The following is a 26,913-nucleotide window of genomic DNA, read 5'->3' as shown; positions in this document are numbered from 1 at the left end:
AAGTTAACTTCTCTCACTCCGGGACAAGGATGGTCCAATCGTGTCTTTTCTTCAAAGAAACCCAGAATTCCCCAGTCAGGGGGAGTTTAGGAGTCATCTAGTCCAGCCACTAGATCAGGGGTGTCAAACGCAAGGCCCATGGGCCGCATCCGGCCTGTGATGTGGTTGGATGTGGCCCGCAGGGCTGTCGTGGGAAATGTAAGGGGCCGGCCCGCATTACTTTAGCCAAGTCTACCCATGTCATTTTGGCCCAGTCTACCCAATGCAAAGAGGAAATATCGGGCTAGCGTGGCTTCGGCCCGGTCTACCCAATGCAAAGAGGAAACGTGCCAGCAGTTTGGGGAGTGGCATCAAGCCAGTCATGCCCACCCAGTCGGCCACTCACACCTGCCCCCCCCCCCGAGGTCAACCATAGTCCTGATGCAGCCCTGAATGAAATTGAGTTTGACACCGCTGCATGAGATGGACTTCAACTCCCAGAATTCCCCAGCCCTCACGGCCATTGTTAAAAAGTCCACGCGCATTTCAAACTTGCCCAGGGAACTGGCAACCATCGTCTGCTCGGTGACAGATGGCCGTCCCGCCTCTGCTCTCTGCTTTCTGCCAACAAGTCTGCCTGAGGTGGTATCCGTATACTCCTAAGCAGTTGGCCGATTGCTCGACATTGATTTATTTCTTCGCTAAGTAGGGGAAGAAGTAATTAATTAGGGGGTAGGGGGAACGGCGTGTTCGGCACGCAGTTGTCGGTCGCTGAAATGAGTTGGGTATCGCTAGGTCACTCGAATCCAGAGCCAGGTTGAGGAAGGGTGTGGGCACGGATTTTCCCACCTGGGACATTCTTGTGTTGGAACTGTGACATTCATCCCGTAAGCCGCAGTCATTTCGGAGAAACGCAGCGGAGGGGCTCCTTAGTACGGACACTCAATCCCGCCGTGTGTTAGGTGGAGAGCGTTAACCCGATCTTCAAACAGACGTTTATCGGACCAACTCGCACCATCCACATCAAATCTCAGGAGGTTAAATTCGAGGGCCGTCCGTCTCTCTCTTGGCTTCCCCAGGACGGGAATGGGTGATCCCTTTCCAGAAGCCTGCCGTGAACAGCTGGACAGGCCCCTTCTCAAATGCCCAACCATCTGCTCCGCGTCGCCTTCCAGAGAGAGAGGTTGAATTCCAGCTCCCATGATGCCCAGCCAGCAAAGCTCAACATGTGCCCTTTGCAAGCATTTTTTTTTTGACTGCCAAAGAAAACTCCAAAGAAGCAACGATTCGAAACTGAGTCAGAGGATGCCAACCTGCTGTTTGGGGGCAGAACATCAACAGTGGTTGGAGATGATGATGTGCCCTGAAGAAATTCAGGCCCAAGTTGTCTCCATTTCCTTTCTTTCTTGCATTTGGGGGGTTGGCAGGATGGGGTGGGGAGAAGAGATCCTGGTGTCTCTTCTATTCCTGCCTGCCGGAGAATAAAACAGCTTCCCTGCCACCCCGAGATAAGATTTCATTTCATAAAAAGTAATAAATCTAAGAAGGAACACTTGTGCCTTTAATGGCTCGCCTGCAGTTTTGCTATTTAATCAGGAATCATCGCCTGCCTTTATTGCAACGGGGATCCCTAGATCATTTCGTGAAGCTTGGAAGATTCCCACCTCTGCTCCGCCAATTTCCAGCCCTCTCCCATCAAAGCAAAATAAGTGGGACAATTCTCCGGGGCCTTCATTTAATTTAAGCATGTATCGGTCTCCTCCGGAGTGAGTCACTTCCTTGCCTGTAGTTCTCAGACGATAGGATGCCGGTAACAATACGGGGGGGCTGCGATAACCTCTCTGAAATTCTTACCTGGGATAAGGTGGGAGCTTGCTTGGGCTAAAATTGGCTTTATGGAACACTGGCTACAAGGTGCCATCGCGGCCCACTTCAGTTCTTATTATGAAAGAGGGTTGTTGGCATGATGGACTCAAAGTGGTTTGCACCTTCTCTCTATCTTGCTAAAAATGTGGGCTGGGCCAGTGGGTGGAGATAAATATTTATGGGACCATCTGGTGTTGACCATGGCATATGGAAGATTGCCGCTTGGAAAGTAAGGGAAATAAATAATAAACAGAATGAATTAATACGTTGACGGGAAGGAGAAGAGATGATGTATGTAGGGGGTGGGGGTGGGGAAGCGAAGAGAAAAGGGGTGTAGGAGGTAATAAAATGGGGGTGAGGACGGAAGAGGGGGGATGGATTGGATGAAGACCCAGAAAGAAGCGAAGAGATTGGCTTAATTGTGAAGGCAAAAGCTAAACAGTAGGTTGGAAAAGATGTCATTTGAGATTGTTACGGCTCCGGGTGAAGGTATGAATTCCGTAGGAGAGGACCAGGTTGAGCCCGAGGGAGGCGTCAGATGTGCCATTAGTCATGAGTCTCTTCGTGCCCGCAAGAGATCCATCTCCAGCCCACCTCGAATTCCACTGATTCTTATCTACCGCCAATTTGCTTGGGCCGTTAGTAGCTCAGATTCTTGTAGAGAGTTGAAACTTCCAATAATCTTTTATACCCGTTTGAAATGCCTGGATCTTCTCATTTCCCCAGCGCTTGGCAATTTTGTAAATTACAGATAGTTGTGCGACACCCACTTGTGAATGGGGATAATTTGGGGGAAAGGGGTGGGGTTTGTGTGTGTGTGTGTGTGTGTGTGTGTGGGTGTTGCATAATATTCTTAACTAATAAGATATTCTTCCCGAGCTGGAAATGGGTGAGTGGGAACAATAGAAGAGGATACAGTTGAGCCGTTTGGAGAGCAAGGAAAGAAGGAGACTTGTTGTGGCCCCCTCCAGCAGCCGAATCGGAGGAGGCGTGGGAGTCAGAGTCAGCATCGAGGCAACCTGAGAGCTCCGGGGGGGAAGAGGGAATGGAGCTGTCAGAGAGAGAGAGAGAGAGAGAGAGAGAGAGGCGGAGCCTGGGCTGTCCGTCAGCCCTCAGATGGGGAGTCAACAGCCCCCAGGACTGGAGGTAGCTGATGAGGAAGAGGAGGAACAGCTGGATCCAGTGCCTGATGCACGGATGCACAGACGTCAGAGGAGAGGAGAGCACTGGAAATCAATGGACCGGTCCTTGGGACGGAAGAGCCACCTACTGCTAGCAAAACCCCACCCTAGCTCTGGGGATAAAAGCCAGGGGGCGGAGATGAATAGATGTAGCAGACAACTATTCATCTTCCGGACGGACAAACTTGTTAGCCTGCGGTGAGAGAGAAACATTTTGCCGGGGCTGCTGGTGCTCCTAATAAAGGAATCTTTGATTGAACTTCAGTGGGTTTGTTGTGTTTGCAGAGCTGGGTCAGAACGAGAATGGATCCTCAAAATGTCTAGGAGAAGAAGGAGCCTGGGGGAGGAGTGAAAAGAGGAATCAGTCTAGAATCCTTAGGTAGTCACAAAAGAACTACATCCAACACCCCGCCCCCCCCCCCTTTTCAGGGCTGGGTGCTGGTACCAAATCAGTAGGCAAATTATGCAAATCCCGCATAATGTGATAGAAACAATGGTAGATTTCCAAGGACGGTTTGCAGTTGGAAAGGAATGGAGAATCGAACTAAGCGTCGTTGGGCTTTCCTAGATCGAGTCAGGCTTCCTTGCCGTTCCTTATCTTCTACTTTTAATTTCTTTGCTTTTCTGTCTTCCGCGTCTTTTCTATGCTTTTTGATGAGCCTGAAAGTTGAACGGCACAAAGCCGACTCTCCCGGGCGTGGTATTCACTTACTTTCCCTACCAGTTCGCAAATGTTCACTCATGCGCCCGGCCTTCCATGCATGTGCTTTGCTGGCACGCGCGCCTTCCGCATATGCGCCCGGCCTCAAAAATACGCCTAAATACGATGGCATAGAGCGATTACCCATACCCGTCATTTCCGCTACGGATTCGTCCGAACCGGCTGAATACCACCTCTGGATTCTCCGTTCGGGGAAAAAAACACCCTCTTTGAAAAACTACCACAAACCCGTTCCCGTGATTTTTGTGGGAGATTTAACAGCTTCTTTTTTATTAGCTGGTGTCTCCTTTTGTGGTGGTGGGGAGGTGAGAATCTTTTGACCGCCATGCCTGGAAAATAAAAGGTAAAGGTTCCTTTCGCACATACGTACTAGTCGTTCCCGACTCTAGGGGGGCGGTGCTCATCTCCGTTTCAAAGCCGAAGAGCCAGCGCTGTCCGAAGACGTCTCCGTGGTCAGGTGGCTGGCACGACTCGATGCCAAAGGCGCACGGAACGCTGTTCCTTTCCCACCAAAGGTGCTCCCTATTTTTCTACTTGCATTTTTTTTTTTTACGTGCTTTCGAACCGCTAGGTTGGCAGAAGCTGGGACAAGTCACGGGAGCTCACCCCGTTACGCGGCGCTAGGGATTCGAACCGCCGAACTGCCGACCTTTCGATCGACAAGCTCAGCGTCTTAGCCCCTGAGCCGCGGCGTCCCTTGCCTGGAAAATAAACTCTGTTTATTTATTTATTTGTTTGTTTTTATGTCACCACTGAAGAGATCCGAACTGTCGGTTTTGTCGTTGAGGGGCTGTAGGTTAGAGATCGAAGGAATTCTTTCGCTTTGCAGGAAATTAAGAAAAAATAGACAAAAGGGCCCCCTCTTGCTTTTTAAAGATACCGATCTATTGACGAGACAAAATCCAACAGCGTTTTCTTTTGAAGGGCACTGTTTCAAAATAAGAAATAAGCAGGGTGCAGCCAACCTGTAGTCCTCGATTTACGACCACACTTGAGCCCCAAATTTCCGTCGCTAAGCAAGACGGGCCTGGAAGCTGCGCTTTGCCCCATTTTGTGAACTTCCTTGCAACCGTTGTTCAGGGGATCGGCGCCGTTATTAAGTTAGTCACACGGTTGTTAAGCGAATCGGCCTTTCCCGTTGCTTGTCTCAGAAGGTCGCAAAAGGGGATCGCATGACCCCCCCCCCCCGGACACTGCAACCATCATAAATATGAGTTAGTGGCCAAACGTCCGAATTTTAATCGTGTGACCGTGCGGATGCCACGACAGTCATAAGTGTGAAAAACAGTGCTGAGTCACTTTTTTCCAGTACTGTCGCAACTTCCAACGGTCACTAAATGAACTGTTGTAAGACGAGGGTTACCTGTAGTAAGAAAAATCATCACCTGTTCCATGTTTTCTCTATTGTTTTTCTTCTCTCTCCCTCTCCCTCCCTCTCTCCCCCCCTCCCTCCCTCTCTCCCCCTCCCTCTCTCTTCCTGCCTCTCTCTCTCCCTCTCCCCATTCCTCCTTCCCTCCCTCTCCCTCTCCCACTCCTTCCCTCCCTCTCCCTCCATCTCCCTGCCTCTCCACCTCCCTCCATCTCACTCTCCCTCCATCTCTCTCCCTCTCTCTCCCTCCCATTCTCCCTCTCTCTCCCTCCCTCCCTCTTCCTGCCTCTCTCCCTCCCTCTCTCCCTCTCCCTCCCTCTGTCCCTCCCTCCCTCTCTCCCCTCCCTCTCTCTTCCTGCCTCTCTCCCTCTCCCCATTCCTCCTTCCCTCCCTCTCCCACTCCTTCCCTCTCTCTCCCTCCATCTCCCTGCCTCTCCACCTCCCTCCATCTCTCTCTCCCTCCATCTCTCTCCCTCTCCCTCCCTCTTCCTGCCTCTCTCTCCCTCTCCCCTTCCTCTCTCCCTCTCCCACTCCTTCCCTCTCTCTCTCCCTCTCCCTGCCTCTCCCCCTCCCTCCATATCTCTCTCCCTCCCTCTCTCCCCCTCTCTCTCCCCCTCTCCCTCCCTCCCTCTCCCTCACTGCCTCCCTCCCTCCCTTTCTCTCTCCACAGAGAGAGAGCGCGCGCACGAGAGAGAGAATGATATAGGTATTCAAATTTAGAAAGACACACTGGAATGGTAATTAAGCAAGTTAATTATCTCGTAGCACAGATTGCACACCATAGCAATGGGCTCCACGCTGTGTCCAGTCTGCTTCTAGCTTTCTAGGAATCTTGGGTTTGTTCCTAGTTGCAGAAAATAGGCCATCTTTGGCACGGTTTCAAAAATCTCAGCGCAAGGTTCAGACAGTAAGGGCCTGGGTCCTTTTTTTTTCCAGCACCTTCCTGGCTTGGGAAGGGACGAAAGTAAAGATCCCCAAAATGGAGAGGAAGAGCGAATCAGACTTCGCCCTTCCCGTTGACCAATTCAGAAGTTGGCTTAGCATCTTCTGTGAATCTATTTGTGGCTTGCGGACTGGACATCCGGTTCTGGACAATGGCACATTAGGAAGGAATGGTGTTCAGTTTGAACGTGTCCCGAGGAGGGTTTTATGGGATGGAAAGGAGCTGGAAGGGTGTGTTTTCACCAGAGCAGGGTTTTGCAACCTTAAGTGCTCAAAGAGCTATTTGGACCCGTTTCCCCACAGAAAAGAAAACACCGGGAGCCACAAAACCTGGGTAGGCGTGGCCAACTCGATGTCACTCACTTCCACCAGTCACATGACACCACCCTTAGCCACGCCTACCCAGCCGGTCATTAGGGCAGAGAACCGGTTGTTAAAAAACACCGGGAACCACAAAATCCTTTTGACATGTCTCTCTCTCCCCTCCCTCCCTCCCCACCTTCCCCCTCTCTCCGTATCTCTCTATGTCTCTCTCTCTCTCCCACGCTCTCTGTATCTTTCTATCTCTCTCTCTCTCCCGCTCTCTCTGTATCTCTCTATGTCTCTCTCGCTCTCCCCGCTCTCTGTATCTCTCTATGTCTCTCTCTCTCCCCCTCTCTGTATCTCTCTTTCTCTTCCCTGGCCACTTCTCCATCCTTTGCCATCGCCCTTACCTTCTCAGGCCAGGCGAGGAGTGACTGGGAGGGGAGGAGGGCGAGGGGCAGGGCCAGCCAGTGGTGGGAATCACCCAACAGGGAGCCACAGCAGAGCCACATGTGGCTCCGGAGCCACAGGTTGCTGACCCGTGGACCAGAGAAAAGACAGAACACGCAACTTCAAATATTTGAAGGACTGTCGTGGAAAAGACAAGGCGGAATTATTCAGTCATCCCAGAAACCAGAATAAGAACGAATGAGTTCAAATTACGAGGAAGTAAGAGCTTGGTTGGACATCAGAAGGAATCTCCAGCTGTTTCACAGTGGAAGAAGCAATCTCAGGAAGTGGGGGGACTCCTGTGGTTTTTGTGTGTGTGTTTGTGTATGTGTGTATGCTTATAGACTAGAGAAGAGAAGAGTAGAGTAGAGTAGAGTAGTGTAGAGTAGAGTAGAGTAGAGTAGAATAAGAGTAGAGTAGAGTAGAGTAGAGTAGAGTAGAGTAGAGTAGAGTAGAGTAGAATTTTTTTATTGGCCACACTTATAACCTTACAACACACTTATAACCTGTGTCATGCATGCCATAGGTTTGCCATCACGGGTGTAGGATCTCCTGCTTGGTCAGGGGGGTGGACTAGATGACCTACAAGGTTCCCTTCCGACTCTTGTTTAATCTGTACCCGTCCCTCAAAGGAGGACACCTTTTCCACGGAAGCAAAAGCTGCCCCGGCTCTCTTCTAGGTTGCATTTTTCTCTCTTTGGATGGGGAAATAAAACATCCAAAACGGCAAGGTAGAACCCTTGATCTTCGCTTTACGCAGCAGGGTGGCACCTCAAGAGGTAGTCATGAAAGAGTGAAGAGGAGTCAAGGGTGTTTAAAAAGGCGGCTTCTGGCCTCCGGGCTCGGAATCCAATTAAATCAATTACTTCCCAGAAAAAGAGAGAGAGAGAGAGGAAAAACGGTCTTTTGTTCCTTTCTTTTCCAAGGGTAGTTGAGCGGGATCTATCTTTGTTTGCTCAAATGATTATAGACCTGACTGAGCCGGAAAGGTATAATGGTCCATAATGAACACCTTTGGCCAGCAATGGAGCATCTCTCTACTAGAAGAGAGAAAAATGCTCGGTGAGAACTCCGCGTTCCTTTGCCCTTGCTTTGAAGAGGCCAACTCCTGAAAACCTCTCCCCCTTTGTATGTTTGGAGACAGAAGGTTTTAATCCTCCTGCTGCTGCCCCACTCGGGTTGAGAGAATATCCAGGGTTGATGAATTAAAATCTGACGTCGAGAAGGACAAGGAGAAGAGGAGGAAGGAAGAAGAAGAAGAAAAAGGAGGAAAGGGAGGAGGAAGGAGAATAAGAAAGGAAGGAGGAGGAAGAAGGAAGTAGAGCAGCAGGAGGAAAAAGGAGGAGGAGAAGAGGAGGAAGAGGAAGAAAGAAGAAGTAGAAGAAGAAAAGGAGGAGGAGGAAAGGAAGAGGAAGAAGGAGAAGAAGAAAGGAAGAAGGAAGGAGGAGGAAAAGGAAGTAGAACAGCAGGAGGAAGGGGAGGAGGAGGAGAGGAGGAAGAGGAAGAAAGAAGAAATAGAAGAAGAAAAGGAGGAGGAGGAGGAGGAAAGGAAGAGGAGGAAGGAGAAGAAGAAAGGAAGGAGGAAGGAGGAGGAAGAAGAAAGTAGAACAGCAGGAGGAAGGGAAGGAGGAGGAAGAAGGAGGAGGAGAAGAGGCGGAAGAGGAAGAAGGAAGAAGGGGGAGGGCGAAAACAGCCTTCCTCACACACACACACACGGACAACCGTTTGTCTGAAGCGGTGTAGGGTTTCCTGCTTGAGAAGGGGGTTGGATTAGAAGACCTCCAAGATCCCTTCCAACTGTTCTGTTCTGTTCTGTTCTGTTCTGTTCTGTTCTGTTCTGTTCTGTTCTGTTCTACTCTACTCTACTCTACTCTACTCTACTCTACTCTACTCTATTCTACCCTACCTTACCCTACCCTACCCTACCCTACTCTACCCTACTCTACTCTACTCTACTCTACTCTACTCTACTCTACTCTACTTTATTTTCTGTTCTACCCTACCCTACCCTACCCTACCCTACTCTACTTTATTTTCTACTCTACTCTACTCTACTCTACTCTACTCTACTCTACTCTACTCTATTCTAACCTACCTTACCCTACCCTACTCTACCCTACTCTACTCTACTTTATTTTCTGTTCTACCCTACCCTACCCTACCCTACCCTACCCTACCCTACCCTACCCTACTTTATTTTCTATTCTACTCTACTCTACTCTACTCTACTCTACTCTACTCTACTCTACTCTACTCTACTCTACTCTACTCTATTTTCTATTCTACCCTACCCTACCATACTCTACTTTATTTTCTATTCTACCCTACCCTACTCTGCCTCTGGAGTCCGCACATCACTCCCCGATGGCCCTGACCCCATCTCTGCCTCCAACGCAGAGCCCTCATCCGGGCCTTCCCCAGCCTCCAGAACTGGCCCATGTTCTTCCTCAGCCTCATCGCTGTCCAACTCCGCTGCCAGCTCTTCAGGCGGACCACAACACTGAGTCTCCATCCTGGTCTACAGCACTCGAGACTGCGAAGAGCATGCCATGCCACCTCTGGATTGGTCTGGCCAGCCTTTCGAAACCAATTATCTAGAAGTGGCGCATAACACATCAGCCTTGTCTCCATTTTCTCCTCTTCTCCCGTGGGCTGAGCTGCAGTTAATAAACCAAGACAGGCCGGGAACTTGGGAGAAATTCTTGAGAGTGGAAGCCGAGAAAAGGCATCAGGCATTTATTGGAGGAAGGTTCAATACACACAGGAATTCCCATTTATAACCCAAGAAAAAAAAGAGAGAGAGAGAGTGACCAGCATCTATTCTAGGACAGAGGCTTCTGAATTGCAGATAGGAAGTCAGTTGCACAAGGTCTTGTAAAGGTAAAGATTCCCCTCGCACATATGTGCTGGTCGTTCCCGACTCTAGGGGGCGGTGCTCATCTCCGTTTCAGAGACGAAGAGCCAGCGCTGTCCGAAGACGTCTCCGTGGTCATGTGGCCGGCATGACTCAACGCCAAAGGCGCACGGAACGCTGTTCCCTTCCCACCAAAGGTGGTCCCTATTTTTTCTACTTGCATTTTTTTAAGTGCTTTCGAACTGCTAGGTTGGCAGAAGCCGGGACAAGTCACGGGAGCTCACCCCGTGACGCGGTGCTAGGGATTCGAGCCGCCGAACTGCCGACCTTTCGATCGGCAAGCTCAGCGTCTTAGCCACTGAGCCACCGCGTCCCCGGTATTCTTGAGTAGAGAACAAGTTGTCGAGGGATACCTAAATGACCTTCTCCCGAGATTCAGGAGGTTGGGACAGCTTCAGAATTGGTGGTACCTTCGTTGCATCTATCTCCCAACATTGATTCAACATTGTCGAATTTCTATGCAGAATCCCGTCCCCGTCCATCCGTTCCTCCCCACCCCCCCGCAGTCCTGGAGGGGGCTATATCTCATCCCTGCTTTTAATTTCCCACCATGCTTGCTGCAGAGTGCTGGGGACATCTTGGGAAATTAAAAGGGACTGCTAAATTCAGCGACGTGGCCCTGTCCAAGGTGCTGAACTAGGGAAAAAACTCAGCATCATAAAGCAAAGAGCGAGCAACAGGGGTAGGGGGTGGGGGGTGGGGGGCTTTCTAGCAACCGCTGGAAATTTGCTTGGTGAAGACAGTTGCCCCCCCACCATCTGATCCCCTCCCCCCCCTTTCATGTAAAAGATTCAGGGATGAACCAGGAAATGTTTTGCCAACCCAGCTGTCCGCCCTCGAGCTGGCAGTCGTAATATTTGCTTGTCCGTTCCTGGAGACATGTGAAGGGAAGGCATCTCCTTCAAAATGTGTCTCAGGGCAAACTGGAGCTCTTTCCTCCTGCAGGAAGAGGCTCTTTCTGTCTCTTTGACTGACAGTTCACTAATGTGCTACAATTTCAGTTTGGAGTCTTGAGAAACTGGGCCAGGAGGAGGAGGAGGAGGAGGAGGAGGAGGAGGAGGAGGAGGAGGAGGAGGAAGGAAAGAAGAAGAAGAGGAGGAGGAGGAAGAAGAAGAGGAGGAGGAGGAGGAGGAGGAGGAGGAGGAGGAGGAGGAGGAGGAAGGAAAGAAGAAGAAGAGGAGGAGGAGGAAGAAGAAGAGGAGGAGGAGGAGGAGGAGGAAGGAAGGAAGGAAGGAAGGAAGGAAGGAAGGAAGGAAGGAAAGAAAGAAGGAAGGCATGTGTGTCCGATGGCCCAGAAAAATAGATTTTCAGAGGTCTGAATGGACAGAGGAGACATTCCTGAGATGATTCCTAATATCAATGGAATATTTGTAGCTTAAGAGTTGAACTGTGGAGTCCTTGGACGTTTTTTCCTGTAGACTTCGCATTACCCAACTAGGCAACTTCATCAGTGCTAGAAAGGAGTGGAGTTTGAGGAGATGAGGAGGAGGAGGAGGAGGAAGGAAGGAAGGAAGGAAGGGGGGGGAAATCACAACCAACTCTCTGCATTTTTAAATGTTCATCGCTTCCCTTCTCTCTTTCCCCATCCCTTATCTCCCTTTGGGGGAGGAATTTTTCAGCTAGTTTTTTATAGTTTTTTTATATATATAAAGAAAAGCAGAGAAAGAGCCGGTCTACAGAGCTTCATAAAAATGATAAATTGCTTTTAGATATTGGGCAGCAGAGAAAGAAGAGTTCGTTTTTTATTTGACAATATTAGTCTCTTAGTAGTGTATTGTTGCCATGCATATGAGCTTAAACTCTCCAGGCAGCTGGAGCCAAATATCCGTGTATTGAAGTGTAAATGAACCACTGGCAACGCTTTCTTTCTTTCTTTCTTTTTTTCTTTCTTTTTTTTTTCCCTTTATGATTTTTCATACTTGTTTTTAAAAAAATGATATTATATACGGCAAACTCGCCTCCCTCCCTTCTCCCCGAGTATCTGTGCCGTGTCCACAGAAATGTGAAATTCCCCTACATGATATGCTAATCGTTTCTAATCAAATCAGTAACTTGGAAGAATGCAAAAAAAAAAGAGAGCGAGAGAGAGAGGAGGAGGGTGCAAATTGTACTCTTCTCTTGGCGAACCACCCATGGAATCAGGTTATAGATTAACAGAGTTGGAAGGGACCTTTTAGGTCATCTAGTCCAACCCCATCCCCCCCACCTAAGTAGGAGACCCTACACCAGTGATGGCTAACCTTTTTGCCATCGCGTGCCAAAAGTGGGGGGAGTGCAAGGGGGGGTCGCTCGCGCATGTGCTCACAGCGATAATTCTATGCGCCTCGCCCCTCCAGCGTGTCTGCGTGTGCAACCCCTGGGCTCCCCCCACTTTTGGCATGCGATGGCAAGGTAGGTCCGTTTTTCACTCTTCTCAGGCTCCAGAGCCTTCCTAGGAGCCTGGGGAGGGCAAAAATGGCCTTTCTCACTACCCCAGAGGCCCTCCGGAGACCGGAAACAGCCTTTTTCCTGACTTCCGGTAGGCCCAAAAGGCCCGAAAATCAGCTGGATGCACACCGGAGCTGAGCTTGTGTGCCCACTGATATGGCTCCATGTGCCACCTGTGGCACGCGTGCCATAGGTTCGCCATCACGGCCTTACACCATTTCTGACAAAGGGCAGTCCAGTCTCTTCTTGAAAGCCTCCAGTTGTTAAGCGTCCTTCTGGGGGAGGTGAAATATATACCCTCCCACCCCCTCAAGATTTGCAAAGCACATTAGTGGCAATATCTCAACAACAGGTCAGATACCGTGGGAGCCATGTGAAAGAGAGAGAAACAACACCTCTCACGCAGACGGTAAAATTAGCAATAGCTAATGGTGAGATTGTCCAGCTTTTTGCTTTGTTTCTTTTGTTTTGTTTTTTTCCATCCTTCCTTTAGTTCTTCAATCCATACTTCCATGCTGAGTTCGGCCACCAACATAATAGCAATAGCCCTTAGACTTATATACCGATTTCACAGTGCTTCACAGCCCTTTCTAAGCGGTTTACAGAGTCAGCATATATTGCCCCCAACAATCTGGGTCCTCGTTTGACCCACTTTGGAAGGGATGGGAGGCTGAGTCAACCTTGAGCCAGTCGGTCAGGATCGAACTGAAGGGATGGGAGGCTGAGTCAACCTTGAGCCAGTCGGTCAGGATCGAACTGCTGGCAGTGGGCAGAGTTAGCCTGCAATACTGCATTCTAACCACTGGGAGGGAGGGAGGGAGGGAGGGAGGGAGGGAAGGAAGGAAGGAAGGAAGGAAGGAAGGAAGGAAGGAAGGAGGGAAGGAAGGAAGATAGCAATAGCATTTAGACTTATATACCGCTTTGCAGTGCTTTTACAGCCCTCTCTAAGCGGTTTACAGAGTCAGCCTTTTGCCCCCCAACAATCTGGGTCGTCATTTTACCCACCTCAGAAGGTTGGAAGGCTGAGTCAACCTTGAGCCAGTTGGTCAGAATTGAACTACTGGTAGTGGGCAGAGTTAGCCTGCAATACTGCATTCTAACCACTGGGAGGGAGGGAGGGAGGGAGGGAGGGAGGGAGGGAAGGAAGGAAGGAAGGAAGGAAGGAAGGAAGGAAGGAAGGAAGGAAGGAAGGAAGGAATATCCATCTTGTCCAGTTCCAAGCCAGGAGAAAGACACTGGAACAATGGCCCTGAAAAAAGGGGACTTTATGACCCTGTTTCAAAGTTACGACTATAACAGCATCCTCACGCTTGTGCTTGGCAACTGGTTTGTATTTATGACCTGGGGCTCATCCGATCCCGTTTTGTGACTCTTCTACCAAACCAAGCCAATGGGGAAACCAGATTCACTTAATAGCTACATTACTAATTTAACAATTGCGGTGATTCGCTTAACGACTGGGACAAGAAAGGTCCTAAGATAGGGCAAAATTGACTTCACCAATGTTTCACTTAACTGCAGAGATTTTAGGCTCAATTTTGATTGTACGTTAAGGACTACTCTATTTCCCCCAAAATAAGACCCAACCGGAAAATAAGTCCTAGCATGATTTTTCAGGATGCTCGTAATATAAGCCCTACCCCCCAAAATAAGCCCCAGTTAAGATCGTCATCAGACGGAGGCGTTTAGTACCATATTTCCCCCAAAATAAGCCCTAATGCATCTTTTGGAGCAAAAATTAATATAAGACCTGGTCTTATTTTCGGGGAAAACACGGTATTAATACTTCAGCCATATTAAGAGGTGATGATGGAAAGCACCTTGTGATCTGGTGCCGAACAAAAATAAATTTGAAGAATAGCTTGAGTTATTCTTTTCCCAATACTTCTCCCTTGCTCGCAGCACCCACTGACTCAGCGCAGGGGGGGGGGAGAAAGGATGCAAATTTGAAAAGGTGTGGAAACGCTAGTGAAGTGTGAATGCAGAAGCTAAAGCTAGGCAGGAGTTTTAGAACTTGGGAGTTTTTAACGCAAGAAAGTACAAGATCAAACAGGTAGAGGCATGTAGCCTAGGGCTTGGCGGGGCTGAATATAAATTTTGGTGTCCTGCATCCAGGAAAGATCCCCTGGATAGCTGAATGTCTGCTATTTTGAGGTGGCGAGTCTGTTGTTTCTTAGGCTTGCCTTACCTGGCTTCCCTTCCACCCCATTCCCCTCCCCTCCACCTCCAAAATTTAAAAAAAGAACAGCCATCACCTCTGCTTCATTTGCAATGTAAATGGGAAAGTAGTCTATGCCAGCTTAGCTGATTACATGATCAAGAGAATGGTGCATCTGTTATTAGGGAACAAACAAGCCTGCATTACACACGCACGCACACAAAGAGAGAGAGAGAGAGAGAGAGAAAGAAAGAGAGGGAGGAAGGGAGAGAAAAGAGAAACAGAGAAACAGAGAAAGAAAGGGGAAGGGAGGGAGGGAGAGAGAGAGGAAGAATCAGAGAAAGAAAGAGAGGGAGGAAGGGAGGAAGAAGAGAAACAGAGAAACAGAAAGAAAGAGGGAGGAAGGGAGGGAGAGAGAGAGAGGAAGAATCAGAAAGAAAGGGAGGAAGGGAGAGGGAGGAAGAGAAACAGAAACAGAAAGAAAGGGAGGAAGGGAGAGAGGGGAAGGAGAGAAAGAGAAAAAGAGAAGGAGGAAGAGAGAGAGAGGAAGGGGAGAGAGAAAGAAACAGAAAGAAAGAGGAAGGAAGTGAGAGAGGAAGAGAAAGAGAAACAGAGAAAGGAAGAGTGGGAGGAAGGAAGAGGGAGGGGAAGAGAAAGAGAAACAGAGAGGGAGGAAGGGAGAGGCAGAAGGGGAGAGAGAAAGGAAGAAAGAGAGAAAGAAAGACACGGAGGAAAGGAGAGAGAGAGAAAGAGAGAAGAAACAGAAAGAAAGAGCGGGAGGAAGGGGGAGAGAAAGAGAAACAGAGAGAGAGAGGTAGGAAGGGGGAGAGAGAGAGAGAGAGGAAGAGAAACAGAAAGAGAGAATGAGAGAGAGAGAGAAAGAGAGAGAGAGAAAGCTCACAGAATCCCATATATAGAATTATGGTCAGGTTATGTAGGTAAAAAGGACAACTTCAGAGTGGTTTGTACGAAAGTTTTTTTCATTTGAGCTGGCCCTGCCCTTTTGGTCGAACTACTCCTCCCAGCACCCCTCACCTCCTGGCCTCCTGCCTTAGGGGGGTTGCTGGGAATTGTATCATTGTTCATTTTTGTGTGTGGGTGTGGGGGAGATCTGTGAGGCTGCAGGCTGGGCAAATTGGGCCTTCCCTCCCTCCTTTTGAAAATCAGATTTATGAGTTCATTACATGTATTCCTCCCTTCCTCATTAATTCATGTGGTCTCTGGACAAAAGGGCCGTGGGGAAGCACAGATCTGTTGGAGACAGGCTCTGTTATCAAAACAGACTAGGTTATAAGGCTTCGGCCTTATTCCTCTATGAACCCAGGTGATGGATTCACACATTACATGGAATTCTAGCTTCCCTGGAGAATCACCTTCTACTACCCTGTTTTCCCAAAAATAAGACCTCCCCTGATAATAAGCCCAATCAGGCTTTTGAGTGCATGCACTAAAATAAGCTTCCCCCTGAAAATAAGCCCTCCCCGAAAATATTTAAACGCAGAGCTGGAAATCAAGAGGAGCCCCATCTTGCTCCGTACGCCCCAAAACAATAAGACCTCCCCAAAAATAAGGCCAAGCACTTTGGGGTTCAAAAAAAAATATAAGACAGTGTCTTATTTTCGGGGAAACATGGTAATTTCCCCAAAAGAGGGGTGAAATCTACTTACCTTCCTTATCGGTTCGGAAGTGTGGGGGGAGAGCTTCGCTCCGACATTGCTACCGGATCGCCGAACCACCCGGCACAATCGCTACCGGATCACCTGATCCGGTCCAAACAGGGAGGATTTCACCCCTGCCCCAAAATAGCCAAGCGTAACATTTGTAGTAATAATACCATGTTTCCCCAAAAATAAGACCCTGTCTTATATTTTTTTTGAACCCTGAAATAAGCACTTGGCTTTATTTTCAGGGAGGTCTTATTATTTTGGGGCGCGTAGAGGAAGACGGGGCTCCTCTTGCCATCTTACCTGATTTCCAGCTCTGTCTCCCTAATCCTAACCAGAGGAAATGGCGGGGACTGGCTGCACGTGCATTTAAATATTTTCGGGTAGGGCTTATTTTCAGGGGGGGAGACTTATATAATTCTTTTTAAAAAAATTAAATTTTGTATTGGTATGTGTTTTAGTTCTCGCTGTGCACCGCCCTGAGTCCACTTGGAGAAGGGCGGGATATAAATTGAATAAAACAAAACAAACAAACTTATTTTAGTGCAGGCGCTCAAAAGCCCAATTGGTCTTATTATCAGGGGATGTCTTATTTTTGGGGAAACACAGTAATAATAATAATATCAACAACAACAGACAGATCATCATTTGGAACACAGCACGCCAGATATCACAGCTGTCAAAAAATGAAGCATGCAATTTATTAACATCGCGGTACTAGGAGATGCCGGAGTCGGAAAAAAAAGAACTGGAAAAAAATCACGAAATATCGCGACCTGGCCATCGAAACTACACGGCTATGGATGAAACATGTGACAGTGATACCCATTGTCATCGGGACACTTGGTACCATGTCCAAGAATTTTATAAGATACATCAACAAATTGCAGCTTGCTACAATAACACCAGCGGAACTGCAAAAAACTGCGCTACTCAGAGCATCGTACATCTTAAGAAGGTACTTGGTTGATCCCTAGGACGCTGGCAGCAACCCGTATCAACCATTAGCGCCCGTCAATGGTATTTGTGACGCATTTTTAAATGTTCACTTGATTGAGTCTCATGTTTAATGAATAAAAGAGATAATGATGATGATGATGGTAGGATACAAATAAATAAATGAATTATAAATACCAAGTTGTGTGAACTGGATCCGAGGCTGAATTCATTGAGGTAGGGTTACTGCACTCCGTTTTGTCTACATGGCGCAATTTCCTACTTTTCTTCATATGGACTAGAAACCTGAGCCTGTTTTTTTGTGTTTTTAAAAAAATTGCTTCCGCCCGGGCAGAGCGTAACTCTCTTTTTTTCCTTTCCACCCACAGTTTGTCGAGGGATGCTGTGTGGCTTCGGGGCCGCCTGCGAGAAGAACCCCACGGACCCTTCCCAAGGTGTTTGCGTTTGTAAAAAGGCCACCTGCCCTTCGGTGGTGGCCCCGGTGTGCGGATCGGATTACTCGACCTACAGTAACGAGTGTGAGCTGGAGAAAGCTCAGTGCAACCAGCAGCGTCGCATTAAAGTCATGAGTAAGGGAGCTTGTGGTAAGTGTGGTTTGGTCTCGTCATTTCATCCATCCCACCTCGGATCTCAAAAACAACTTCTTCTTCTTCTTCTTCTTCTTCTTCTTCTTCTTCTTCTTCTTCTTCTTCTTCTTCTTCTTCTTCTTCTTCTTCTTCTTCTCCTTCTCCTCCTCCTCCTCCTCCTCCTCCTCCTCCTCTTTCTCCTTCTTCCTCCTCTCCTCTCCTCTCCTCTCCTCTCCTTTCTTTTCCTTTCCTCCTCCTCCCCCTCCCCCTTCCCCTTCTCCTCCTCCTCCTCTTCTTCTTCTCTTTCTCCTTTGCCTCCTCCTTCTCCTCTTCCTCCTCCTTCTTCTTCTTCTCTTCCTCCTCCTTCTTCTCCTTCTTCTCATCCTGTTTCTCCTCCTCCTCCTCCTTCTTCTTCTCTTGCTTCTCCTCCACCTCCTCCTCCTCCTCCTCCTCCTCCTCTTTCCTTTTCCTCCTCCTGATGTATTGATCATTTTTAATGGATTCATAACTGGCTGACCAAATGCACTCAGCGTGTAGTCCTCAATGGAACTGCATCTACATGGAGGGAAGTATGCAGTGGGGGAACCCCAAGGCTCTGTTTTAAGCCCCCGGATTCTTCAACACCCCTCCTGCACGAGCTGCATTGGCTTCCGGTGGTCTCCCGGGTGCGCTTCAAGGTGTTGGTTACCACCTTTAAAGCGCTCCATGGCATACGGCCTGGGTACTTACGGGACCTCCTTCTGCCGCCGATAGCCTCCCACCGGCCAGTTCGCTCCCATAGAGAGGGACTCCTCAGGGTGCCGTCAGCCAGGCAATGTCGGCAACTTAGAACTAAGGAGAAATTTCCTGACAGTTGGAACAATTAACCCATGGAACAACTTGCCTCCAGAAGTTGTGAAGTTTTTAAGAGGATGTTGGATAACCATTTGTCTGAAGTGGTGTAGGGTTTCCTGCCTGAGCAGGAAACCCTACACCACCAAGGTCCCTTCCAACTCTGTTACCCTATCTTTTTTTTTTTCTATCAAAAGAAAAAGTGCAAATGAACAAGCAAAAGAGAGAAAAAAAGGAAAATAAAATAAAAATCAGCGGTGCAGAGTATCAGTAAGTGGACAAAGCAGTGACCAAGATCCCTAACAAAACAAGAAGCACATCAAGTTATTTTTCACAAGGATCTTAGAAATAGTTTTGAGTGGCTCGGAGTCAAAAAAAAAAAAAACATTTCGTTGTTTGTTAGCCTCCCACTCAAAAACAGGAGGGGGAAAAAAAATTAGAACCGAACATTTTAAGTTTCTAACTTCCCCTTCGCGGTACTCCGAGGGGTGTATAACGTCAGCCCTTCTCGGTGAGAAATAAGCTGGTTGACTTAATCACCTCTTCATCGCACCCTCACAAGTTGCAGGCTGTGATTTTCCCAAGTCCACTTCTGCACTCCGAGTGGGTGATTTTTCCGGAGAAGGCCTCATAAACGAGGCTAATGAACCCTCCGTGTTAGCAAGGCACATACCGCCCGAAAGCAAGGAACTGTGCAAATGAAAACGCCCCTCTCTGCTTTTTTCCAAGTAAATTAACTTGACCTTTCCCCCCCCCCCACTTTCCCTCTCTGATGGAGAAGTTCCTGCTTTTAGTGATAAATCTTTGCTTTCTGGACTCCTGTAGAGAGCTCGGTAGGAGAGAGGGAGGGTGGGGGGAGGACGGGAGAGAGAGGGAGAAACACACAGAGAGAAAGAGAGACAGAGAGAGAGGGAGGGAGGAAGGGAGAGAGATGGAGACGGAGCCTGGATAGCTCAGCAGACTAATGCATTGTAATTTAACTCCAGCTGTCTGCATTTAGTAAGTTTGAATCTTGCCAGGCTCAAGGTTGACTCAGCCTTCCATCCTTTCTAAGGTACGTAAATTGAGGACCCAGTTTGTGGGGGCAATAAGCTGACTTTGTATAAATATACAAAAGTATGAAGGCTATTTGCTTAACGCATTGTAAGCCGCCCTGAGTCTCGGAGAAGGGCGGCATATAAATCAAATTAAAAAAAAAGAGAGAGGGGGGGGGAAGCGAAAGAGAGAGGGGGGAGAAACAGAGAGAGAGAAACAGAGAAAGAGAGACAGAGGGAGGAAGGGAGAGAGAGAGGAAGAGAGAGACAGAGAAACAGACAGAGAGAGAGGAAGAGAAAGAGAGAGAGAGAAACAGAGATAGAGGGAGAAACAGAGAGAGAAACAGAGGGGGGAAGGGAGAGAGAGAGGAAGAGAGAGAGGGAGAGAGGGAGGAAGGGAAAGAGAAGAAGAGAGAGAAACAGACAGAGAGGGAGGAAGAGAGAAAGGAAGAGAAAGAGGGAGAGGGAGAAACAGAGAGGAAGGGAGAGAGAGAGAGACAGAGAGGAAGGGAGAGAAACAGAGGGAGGAAGGGAGAGAGGGAGGAAGAGAGACAGAGGGAGGAAAAGAGAGAGGAAGAGAAAGGGAGAGAGAGAAACAGGGAGGAAGGGAGAGAGAGAGAGAAAAAGAGAGAGAGAATCAGAGAGGGAAGAAGGGAGGGAGACAGAGAGAGAAACAGAGAGGGAGGAAGAGAAAGAGAAGGAGAAACTGAGAGGAAGAAACTGAGAGGGAGAGGGAGACGAATGTGTCATCCTGATTTATTTAAAATAATGACAATGGGTTATGGGTTTGTGGGGGTGGGGGAAATGTCTAATGAAGGAGGGGGAGTCATTAAATAAATAAAGGACCTTATAAATAAGATACTGTCCCCATCTCAGAACAGCCGGCAGCCTCTTTAATGTCTGTCTCTAATTACATTTTGCTTATGGCAACATTAAGGCCATCTCCTTGTTGCCATTCCAATCTCATTCACTCTTTGCTTGATGAACTCGACGGGTGAAACAATCCCAGGAGTTTCCGCGGAAAGGAAAACTTAATCATACGGGGGTGGGGGGTGGGGGGCATGCTTCAAATAGTGGAGGCTTTCCTGCGTGTTTTTTTGTGGCTCGGGGTTGAATTTACGGGGTCCTTGGTGGTTTCGGAGCTTGGAAGACGTCTCATGACCCAACTAAATAACATCATCCATGCTGCAAGGGAGCCAAGTTTGCAGAAAGAAAGAGGAGGAGGAGGAGTGTGGGGTCCTTGGTCTCCCTGAGCTCAATTGTTTTCTTACAGACATTTCATTACCCAGCAAGGTAACGTGATCAGTGCTAGAATGGGGGATGTGGGGTGTGGGTGGAAGGTTGTCTGTTTATATACAAGTAGCTTGCTCTATCAGTTTTAATGAGAGGGCAAGCCATTTGCACTGTGTATAAATTTTGTATTTTTAATTTATTGATATATATATATATACAGGGAGCGAACCCTTCCACCTTCTAGCACTGATGATGCTATCTAGTTTGGTAATGAAACGCCTGCAAGAAAACAACCAAGCTCAGACAGCATATAAGTCTAAGGGCTATTGCTATTTTCCTTCCTTCCTTCCTTCCTTCCTTCCTTCCTTCCTTCCTTCCTTCCGCTTAGAATGCAATATTGCAGGCTAACTCTGCCCAATGTCAGGAGTTCGATCCTGACCGACTGGCTCAAGGTTGACTCAGCCTTCCCTCCTTCCAAGGTCGGTAAAATGAGGACCCAGATTGTTGGGGGCCATAAAAGTGACTCTGTAAACCGCTTAGAGAGGGCTGTAAAACACCCTGAAGCGGTATATAAGTCTTAAGTACTATTGCTATCTTCCTTCCTTCCTTCCTTCTTTCCCAGTGGTTAGAATGCAGTATTGCAGGCTAACTCTGCCCACTGTCAGGAGTTCGATCCTGATCGACTCTGTAAACCGCTTAGAGAAGGCTGTAAAGCACCGTGAAGCGGTATATAAGTCTTAAGTACTATTGCTTCCTTCCTTCCTTCCTTCCTTCCTTCCTTCCTTCCTTCCTTCCTTCCTTCCTTCCTTCCTTCCTTCCTTCCCAGTGGTTAGAATGCAGTATTTATTTATTTATTATTTTATTTTATTTATTAAATTTTTATACCGCCCTTCTCCCGAAGGACTCAGGGCGGTGTACAGCCATATTAAAGCAACATATACCCCCACAATTTAAAAAACAGTTTAAAATATATTAAAAATTTGGCCCTATATTAGAGTTAGTATTGCAGGCTAACTCTGCCCACTGTCAGGAGTTCGATCCTGACCGACTCTGTAAACCGCTTAGAGAAGGCTGTAAAGCACCGTGAAGCGGTATATAAGTCTTAAGTACTATTGCTATCTTCCTTCCTTCCTTCCTTCCTTCCTTCCTTCCCAGTGGTTAGAATGCAGTGTTTATTTATTTATTATTTTATTTTATTTATTAAATTTTTATACCGCCCTTCTCCCGAAGGACTCAGGGCGGTGTACAGCTATATTAAAGCAACATATACCCCCACAATTTAAAAAACAGTTTAAAATATATTAAAAATTTGGCCCTATATTAGAGTTAGTATTGCAGGCTAACTCTGCCCACTGTCAGGAGTTCGATCCTGACCGACTCTGTAAACCGCTTAGAGAAGGCTGTAAAGCACCGTGAAGCGGTATATAAGTCTTAAGTACTATTGCTATCTTCCTTCCTTCTGTTGCAATATTTTCAGGATCAGACTCAATAAAGATAATAGAAGTTAGAGATTTAAATATATCTCTCTTTAATCATAATAGGCATTCTATATTCGCTGAATATTCAAGATAGAAGCAAGGAAAATGGGGAGGATGGCTCCTTATATATACAAGGGGTGGAGCCAGGAATGGGAGTGGTAAATTATGAATACATTAAAGTCCAAAGAATAAGTTAACCCCTGATGTTCCATATATACATTATTTACACATTAGAGAATAAGGCATTTACATCTGACAAATCCCCCTCTAAATGCCGGTTCGTTATACAACACCAGTTACATTCAGATTCAGGACAATATAATACATATAATTTAGAAGTTAAATATTTGTGTTGTTTAGAAGGTAAGGGTTTTGTTAATATATCAGCTAATTGTTCAGAAGTATCACAATGTATTGCTTTGATGAATCCGTCTTGAGATAGTTGTCTCACGTGCTTAAATTTTATATCAATATGCCTGGACCTTTGTCCAATTGCATCGGATCTAGATATTTCAATGGCCGCTTTATTGTCTTCATGCATAATAAATGGTAAAGTAGGTTTCTTCCAAACATCTGTGATCAAATCATTGAACCATACAAGGTTATTTGCAGCTTTAGACAAGCAAACATATTCCGCTTCTGTGGTAGAAGTGGCTACCAGTTCTTGTTTACCAGTATACCAGTAAACTGGACAATCGTTCAATAGAAAAACATAACCAGAGGTACTCTTTCTGCATGATGTATCACCAGCCCAATCTGCATCAGCATAACAAGTAATTTTTGGTTCTTTGTCATTATTTGGTTCCAATATTAAACAAAAATCTAATGTACTTTTCAGATATCTTAAAATTCTTTTGACAGCTTCCCAATGATACAAGGTTGGTTTGCTAACATATCTTGACAATAAATTGAGAGGTAATGCAATATCTGGCCTAGTCCAATTAGATATATAAAGGAGTGAACCTATAACTGATCTGTAAAATGTGTTGTCTTTAAACTCAGGGGAAGATTCATCAGTGTTTCTAAGAAAATCAGTTTGCATAGGTGTGTCACATGTTTTGGCATTATTTAAGTTACATTTGTTTAGGAGTTCAATAATTTTATCTTTCTGAGTAAGTTTGAATCCCCTTTTAGTTTTGTTAATTTGTACACCAAGGTATTTATTCACTCTACCTAGTGATTTCAATGAGAAATGTTCGTTTAACTTATTTACAAAGATTTCCCTGCTCTCTTTATGCTTTCCAATATATAAAATATCATCCACATAAATTAATACAAATTCAATATGATCATTACTCTTTTTTACAAAGAAACAGTTATCAGCAGTGGTGGCGTTGAAATCCATGGTCTTAAGTACTTTTACCAAACAATCGTACCATCTTTTGCCAGATTGTTTCAATCCGTACAGACTCTTATTTAATAACCAAATTTCGTTCTTATTAGTGTATTGACTGTGTGGTGCTCTTACATATATTTCCTTATCTAATTTTGCGTGTAAGTATGCAGTCTGTATGTCATATTGAAACACGTCCAGATTGAGTGCAGATGCTACTATAAGAGCTGTTTTGACACTCTCTGTTCTCACTGTTGGTGAATAAGTGTCAGTATAGTCTTCTGGATATTTTTGTGCATAACCTTGTGCAACTAGTCTGGCCTTGTATAAGGTATTACCTCCTTCCAAATTCTTAATTTTATAAATCCACCTGGTACCTATAATTGTTTTATCCTTAGGTGCGATCGCAGGTGTGAATACATTTAATTCTTGTAAACTTTCCATCTCTTTTTCCATAGCTAGTTCCCATTTTTCTCTTTCTTCACGGGGAAGTTTCAATACTTCCTCATATGTATTAGGTGTTATTTGTTCTCCATCCATATGCATTATGTAATCTTTGTATTTATTTGGTATTTGGTTTCTATTGTTTCTAATATTTCTTTCAGGTTTGCTATGGTTGTCATGCAAATATCTGGCTTCCTTTTTTGTTAATGTGTCTGTCTTTATTTTATGCTGACTATTTGTCCAAGTTTTGGTTTTGTTCTTACTTTTGTTAATATTTTGATTTTCTGTTGTTCCTTCCTCGCAAGATATATTATCTTTGCTTTTATTAGGAAATATTTCATTAAGGTGCAATTTAGACCAATTGGCCTGCTCATGGAACACAGCTGTTCTGGATACTATAAATTTGTTATTATTATCAATGAATCTGTACCCTTTGGTTCCAGTTTCGTATCCCATGAATCTTAATCTCCTGGATACGTTTTCTCCCTTTCTTCTCAATTGTTTAGGTATGTGTACGTCTGCAGTAACTCCAAATATGTGCATGTGTGCTAATTTGGGTTTTCTATTGTACATCACCTCATATGGTGTCTTATTCACAATACTGGACCATGTTCTATTTTGAGTGTAATTTGAATAATGTAAGGCTTCTGACCAAAATTGTTTGCCTAAACCAGCATCCTCTAATGTGCATCTAATCATGGTTTGTAGTGTGGAATTCTTTCTCTCTGCAATCCCATTTTGAAATGCAGAAAATGGATTGGACGTGAAATGTAGCATCCCTCTATCCTTTAACCATTGGGAGAATTCTTTAGACATGAATTCACATCCCCTATCTGTCATAATTTGTTTTATTCTGATATTATGCTGTGTTTCTATGCGTTTGTAGAATTCCTTAAATTTCTGAAAGGTTTCATCCTTGTGCTTTAATGTGTAAACAAAACCATAGCGACTGTAATCATCCACTATTGTTAGGAAGTAACGTTTTCTATAGGTAATTGATGGAGTTAATGGACCAACTAAGTCCATATGTACCAAATCAAAAATATTGTTAGTTGATCTGTTAGATTTTTTTGGTCTGGGACTGGTTTTTAGTTTGGTGGATTTACATACTGAGCATTCCAAATAATTTTCACAATTTTTTATTTTGACACCTTCTGCGTGTTCAGTCATTTTTTGTACTACGGGAAAGCTTGCATGTCCTAACTTCCTATGTAAGATGTGAGCACACTCATCATGAATTGGTTTACCTATTTTTGGTTTCTTCTCATTGTGTGTATTTTTGTTATCATGAGTTATTTTACATTCATCATTGTCACTGTTACTGACATTTTCATCATCTGCTTCAATACAATCTTCCATATTTGAATCAATGTTATGTAACCATCTTTCTTTGGTTATCAGATAGGGTAGACCCCCTTTTATCATCACAGTACCTACATTTGTTTTGTTCTTTTCTATAGTTGCTTTCCCCTTTGAGAAAACTATATTGATGTCAGATTCTCTGCTTAGTTTTATAGCACTCAGTATGTTGTGAGGTATTTCTGGGATTAATAATACCCCCTCTATTTTCCCTAAACCAGGCAAGGTCACATTTCCTCTGCCTAATACTTGAACCTTTTCTTGATTAGCTACCTTTATCACAAACTTATCTTCTGTAAATGAGGTTAATATACTTTTGTTGTTAGTGGTGTGATTTGTTGCACCAGAATCAATAAGCCAATTATTGTTCTCATCTTGTTGTGTTCTGGTGCTGTCTTGTTTATTTAGCCCATTTAGTGACCCAGATTTTCTCTCTTTTGAATTTTCTCTACCCCCTCTACTTTCTCTGTAATTTGGTGGACTCCTATATTTGTGTCTATCTGTGGAAGATTGTCTGTAATTGTATTTGCTCCTATATTCTGGCCTATGTCTCTCCCTTGGAACTTTGGGACAGTCTCTTCTACTGTGTTCCCTGGATCCACAATTGTGGCATCTAAAGGCCTCATTATATTTATCTTGAAAGACTACTTTCCTAAAGGATTTGTGTTCTGTTTGGTTACTGGAACGATTTTTTCTTGAATTGTCTTCTGCTATCAATTTGTTAGATAGACTTTCTATTGATAAATATCCCAAATTAATGGTATCTAAGTGTGACATAAAGCTATCCCATGATGGATCAAGTGAATTGATAATAACACTTTTCATTGTTTGATCTGAAATCACTTCCCCCCTCAATTGCAGCTCAGCTCTTATTTTGTTTAGATTTATCAAATGCTCACTTATAGAAACCCCTGGTTTCACTCTAGAAGAAAAGAAATCCTTAGACATTCTTGTGGTTGTGGCTACGCTATCGCTGTGAAATAGATTAAACATGCATTGAATTATTTCTGATACAGTTAGGTTTGGTTTGATGCTATGATACATTGCAGGAGACACGCTAGAAATTATTATGAAAAATGCTCTATGATGTAAACAATCTATTTTTAAAGTCCAAGGTCTTCTTGGAGGACTAGTTATAAAGAATAGTAAATTTTCTTTCATGAAAATAACCTGAAGCTGTTGGTACCACTCTTGTAAATTAATGCCATCAACTCTAAGTTTTGGGAAGTCACTGGGTAAGTTCCCCACATTATTTTGTCCATTACTTACAACCTGAGGCAGTCCGTGGTCTCTCAAGTGCAGGAAATTACAGAACGGCATTGGGATGCTTGTAACGAGTCTGCGCGGTTCTCTGGCCAGTTCAAGTCTTTCGGGGCCGTCTACGTAGTTTTGCACATGCGCGTTGCTCATTTCTTCTTTGGCGCCGTTGTGGAAGGTTCTCTCCATTTCAGCTCTCTCGATCCGCTCCTCTTCAGATGAGTCGGTCTCTGGCTCGGTTTTTGGGGCTTTGGTGATGGCGACGGTTCTTCTCTTTCTCTTGTGTGCGCTGGCACTCGATTCTGTCTGCGGTGTAGGACGGAATCGGCATGGCTCTCTGGGCTCGGGTGTCGTCGTTTTCGAAGTCAGGATGGGAGCGTGCAGGTCTTGAGTTGTCGGTTTGATTTCTTGCTTCTTCGTTGATGTCTTTGAGATTTTCAATCTTGG

At 45.8% G+C, this 26,913-nt stretch overlaps 1 protein-coding gene across 1 annotated transcript in view; it reads left to right on the top strand.

Moving 5' to 3' along the window:
- AGRN (agrin) overlaps nucleotides 1–26,913 on the top strand; it is a 219,918-nt gene that overhangs the window by 110,940 nt on the left and 82,065 nt on the right. Inside the window, exon 4 of the mRNA XM_070956303.1 lies at nucleotides 17,300–17,515. Within this exon, the coding sequence (XP_070812404.1) occupies nucleotides 17,300–17,515 (216 nt within the window). The remainder of the gene's footprint in view (nucleotides 1–17,299; nucleotides 17,516–26,913) is intronic.

This window comes from Pituophis catenifer, unplaced genomic scaffold, assembly GCF_029215685.1.
Source record: "Pituophis catenifer annectens isolate HBS135680 unplaced genomic scaffold, rPitCat1.0.hap2 SCAF_18, whole genome shotgun sequence".
In the NCBI taxonomy this organism is placed as follows: domain Eukaryota; kingdom Metazoa; phylum Chordata; class Lepidosauria; order Squamata; family Colubridae; genus Pituophis; species Pituophis catenifer.
Note: the sequence above shows the minus strand (reverse complement) of the source record. Positions and strands in the feature narration are given on the sequence as shown.